The sequence below is a fragment of the Octopus sinensis genome, linkage group LG1, assembly GCF_006345805.1.
Source record: "Octopus sinensis linkage group LG1, ASM634580v1, whole genome shotgun sequence".
NCBI classification, from domain to species: Eukaryota; Metazoa; Mollusca; class Cephalopoda; order Octopoda; family Octopodidae; genus Octopus; species Octopus sinensis.
Genome location: NC_042997.1, coordinates 102,658,002 through 102,663,001, shown reverse-complemented (window position 1 = coordinate 102,663,001; position 5,000 = coordinate 102,658,002). Strand labels below are relative to the sequence as shown.

Sequence of the window (5,000 nt, the reverse complement as noted above, 5' to 3'; positions counted from 1 at the left end):
TCTCTGGGAAAGATGTCTAATTAAAGACTGGCGTGTCTTACTCTCAGCTGTTAGATGGTGGTTGATTTTACTGAGTTCATCCGTCTATTAAGAGGTTTTGCTTTTCGGCTATTAGGTATCCAACGAAAACCACTCTCCTTGCCAAGCAAACTCGATACGATTGGCAGTTTAGCAGTTGCCGACGACCCGACCATGTGACAAGTTGGACTGGGTTGCATGTTTTCAGTAAGAATGACCTAACATACTTACATATATATATACATACATACCAGGTTTATACCTGTAATTATTGGGGCACGGGGAAATATACCAAACTGCCTAAATACGAATCTTGAGAAATTAGGCTTCTCAAAACCAGAAAGGAGAAAGCTAATTCAAAGACTATAGCAGATCCAATCCATCACTGGAACTGTAAAAATCTGTATAACTTTCCAGAGGTTTAACATTTCAGTATATATGAGCATGTCTAGATATGCAAGAATATGCATGAGAAGACATACATAAAAAAAAAACTTACAAATCTGTACATATACATACGTACATACATACAAAAATATTCTATTGTTAATGTTGAAATTCCAATGAAGGAGCCTTGAATCTAGGTTAGAAACCGGCTCTTTCTCCATTGACAAGAAATCTTGAAATAAAACTGAATAATGGCATACATACATACATACATACATACATACATACATAAATACATACATACATACATACATACATACATACATACGTACGTACGTACATACATGCACTATAAAAATCTGCAAGACCTTAAGATTTAAAAGATGATGAACAAATCAAGATGCTTTTCTTCACAACCTTACTACCAAGCAGACGGCCGGTCAAAATTTATTCTAAATTAAAAAGAGAAAGAGAACACACACACACACACACACACACACACACACACACACACACACAAACACACATACATATTATATTAAGTGGCAAAGCGTGGTATGTGCGGAATGTGTGGACTGCATAGAGCGTTGTCAAAACCTATGCTGTGTGACTGGGTACACAATACGTATTATAGAGTAAAATAGATTCATTGTTATATAGGAGTTGACCACTATTCCTTTCAGTTCTATATTTAAGAGATGAGGAATTACGTACATTATTTATATTATTTACATTTGACGGATATAACAAGATGAGGACAATTGTCTGTCAAATGTAAATAATGTACTATTCCTTTACTTTAAATTTCATGCTTTGACAAATGGTAGATTGTGTCTCATCGAAAAACTATTTCTTTGCTGGAATGCCATCTGAGAATTATTTAATTACTATGACACATAAAGTGAAGTAACAGTGGTAAATTTTAACTGATTATTTTGTGTGCGCGCGCGCGTGTGTAGATAGATAGATAGATAGATAGATAGATAGATAGATAGATAGATAGATAGATAGATAGATAGATAGATAGATAGATAGATAGATAGATTGATTGATGGATGGATGGATGGATGGATGGATGGATGGTTGGATGGATGGATGGATGGATGGATACATACATACATACATACATACATACAGAAATATATTCTTTTCTTCAATGGCACGGGCTATAGATATCACCTTGATCACCTTGACTGACCAGTCCGTCGGGCATCCATTTGACACCGCTGGTCACAGCACGCTGTCCACTCCTCTCTGGATCGCGTCTTTCTCATCCACGTGATCCCAATCACCCTCCTCAAATCGTACTCCACCATCGGGGAGGCCTTCCGAGTGGTCGTAGTATAGGGGTATAGATATATACATATAGAAAGAGAAAGAGAACATGCTTGCATACCACATTCACACACACACACACACACACATTATATTATATATTATCTCTCCCTATTCTTCTCTTTAATTCAATCTATTTACTTAGCGCTTCCACAATATCATACCCTAATTACATAATGTCTCTCATAATCCCTAACCGTCTATATTTTTTAAATGATTACATAATGTCCCTCAAAACCCATAACCGTCTATTTTCCAAATCCTTAATAGATTTTTAGCATGATTTGATTAGCTAATACATCCCTCTATTACTTTCTCGACGTCCTCTCTTTTCTAACAACTTAATGTTTATATTACTTGGATACTTAACATACGAATATGTGGTCCTCAACTATCTCATTTAGTACGTTTTTACCACCAATTTGAATTCCTCTGAAAAAATATGTAAGCATTAGCCTTTTGCAATAGGCAGCCCTGAAGATATCTGGTAAATTAGGTATTTTTACATCTACAACCCTTAACATGGTTCTAATCTTGGGGATCCGAAGCACTGTTTACCTAGTGAACAGATTGAAACATGTGTAGGTACTTTTTATGCTTATTTTATGTTATTTTATGTTCCTTTAAATGTTACTTGTATTAAATTATTTGCTATGGTTTTATTGTGATATAAATAAAATAAGTATTCATAATATATATTAATACAAAATGTAAATTAGACTGTTTATCCGCATATATTGAGAAATTTCTCTCAATATATCATCGATAATACCATGTGTGTGTGTGTGTGTGTGTGTGTGTGTGTGTGTGTGTGTGTGTGTGTGTGTGTGTGTGTGTGTGTGTGTGTGTGTGTGTGTGTGTTATTCTCTTGTTATATGTGTTATTCTCTTTGTTCTGTCTTTTACTGTTTTCACTTTTATTGTTTTTACTGTCTTGTTTTGTTCTTATTGTCCTGTTCTTGCCACCACGTTTACTCCTCCGCAAAAAATTTCAAATTTTATTTAATTTGCTTTGCGGGAAGGACTGTTTCAACGAAGTCGCGTCTTGTAACGCGTCTTCGTAACGCGGAGTAGACGAAACAAGGACAACTGAAGAAGGGGAATATACCGTGTGTTGTATGTCTTGTACTCTGTTTTTTCGTTGTTTGAAAAAAAAGTTCGTTTCCATGTTTTTGTTTTTATGTTTCCGTTTCCCATTGTGTTCAACGCTTTTTTGATGCCCTGTACCCATATATGCATGTGTATATACATTTAGATGTAGGTATGTACATGTATGTATGTATGTATGTATGTATGTATGTATGTATGTATGTATGTATGTATGTATGTATGTATGTATGTATGTATGTATTTATATATTATTTATATTATTATATGATCGAACGCCACGCATCCTTTTCCAAGTAAGTTTTATCTTAATAATCATGATGCGCACTCTTCTTTACTATTTCTCCTCTGTCTATCTCTCTCCCTCTCTTGTTCTTCATCCTTTCTGTTTTTCTCTCCCACCCTTCCCTATTCTTCTCCACTCCCCTTCACCGTTCTGTATCTGTTCCTCTCTCTCTCACTCTTCTTGTTTTACTCTCTCGTTGCTCACACGTGACCATTGGCCATCTATCTTTTCCTAACTTGAGCTTCTTTCTTCTCTTTTGATCTGCCACACAGATCACACGCATTCTTATATGTCTCATCTCCTATCTTTTCTCCTGTCAAAGCTTGTTCCTCCAGCATTCACACTTCACCTTGTTGTGGCTTAGCAGCCCTTACTGTTTGTTTTCACTGTCCTGTTTTTGTTACAAACTTTGACCCTTCGCAAATCCCAAATTTTATTTTGCTCTGCGAGAGCAACTGTTTTCTCGAAGACACATCTTGTCGTAATTGCTCGAAATATGGAGTAGATAAACAGCCGACAACTGATGAAGGGTCGTTCTTTATGTTTCTTGTCTTGTTTTCCATTTGTTTCTTTCATTGTTCGTATTTCCATGTTTTCGTATTTCATGTTGTTTACGTTTTATGACGTCTTGTACCCATATATTCATATGTATATACATATATATGTATGTACACATGTATGTATATATGCATATATATATATATATATATATAGCATTTATATTATTATATATATATTATATGCGTGTGTGTGTTTGTGATAGTGCGTGTGTGTGTGTGTTGCCTCATATAAATTATAATTTGTTACGTTTATTTTCATCACTTTCAGCAAAATTTAACTACCTCAGTGGTCTCATACATAATTCAAGCAAAATCTCTCTAGATATATCCCCTGGTAGATTTTATCAAATTTCTATCATCATTAAATATAAATGCTTCTGGGCATAATGTTTGACACATAATATTAATATGTTACGATATCTCTGGAGTATTGTAATGATTAATTTGATATATTTGATATCTTTCAGCGAACTCGTTCGATCAAGAATGGAATTCAAAGCTAAAGCTAATTCTGCAGAATATCTATTCCCAAAGATGCACGTACAATCCGATCCATGAGAAACCTATTCAGAATTCTGTTTAACATTTTAATTAACGATTCTGTTCCAAATACACGGCCACCATTCATAAGCACAAGAGATTATTTCTATGTATACCCAGAATCGGGCAATACGACAACAATAACAACTGGAAAACAAAGAACAAACAAAACGGGTTTTGATAATAGAAAGATTGTAATCTTAACTAGAATTCCTCGGAAAAGGATGAAACAAGAGAGAAGGTTCAAAGTAAAGGCCAGAATGACCGTTATTTCCAAGACATTTTTATTTATGTACTCATAAAATGCAGCAGTGGAAACTATTAGAGTCAACATCAAGTGAAGTGAAATATTAAATACCTCTACAAAATATTTCTGTGATAAGAAAATAAATTTTACAGCTAAAGAGTAATATCAGTATATGTAATTCCGTTGCTTTTCAATACAAGGTGTTTTGAAAACTAAAATAATATTCAAACATTCATGTAATGTTTTTAAAAAACCAGCCTTACAAACATTAGACATGAAACAGAGGCTCCAATATGACTGGATGGTTAAGAAGCTCGCTTTGCAGCCACACGGTTTGGGGTTCAGTTCCACAGAGCGACGTCATGGACAAATGTTTTCTATTATATAACTCTATGCTGACTAATGGTTTATGAGCAAATTTGATCATCGGAAACTGTGTAGAAGCCCGTCGTATGTGTGTGTGTACGTATGTATGTAGGCATGTTTTATTTGTCCCCATACCACCTTTGAAAAACTGATGT

General features: G+C 34.7%; 1 protein-coding gene across 3 annotated transcripts in view; it reads left to right on the top strand.

Annotated features, from left to right (window-relative positions):
• LOC115218898 (leucine-rich repeat-containing protein 74B-like) overlaps positions 1–4,642 on the top strand; it is a 75,316-nt gene extending 70,674 nt beyond the window's left edge. For all 3 annotated transcript variants that reach the window (XM_029788940.2, XM_036503456.1, XM_036503457.1), the window contains one exon: positions 4,160–4,642. In XM_029788940.2, the coding sequence (XP_029644800.2) occupies positions 4,160–4,250 (91 nt within the window). In that variant the 3' untranslated portion in view covers positions 4,251–4,642. The remainder of the gene's footprint in view (positions 1–4,159) is intronic.
• The last annotated feature ends 358 nt before the right edge of the window (positions 4,643–5,000 follow it).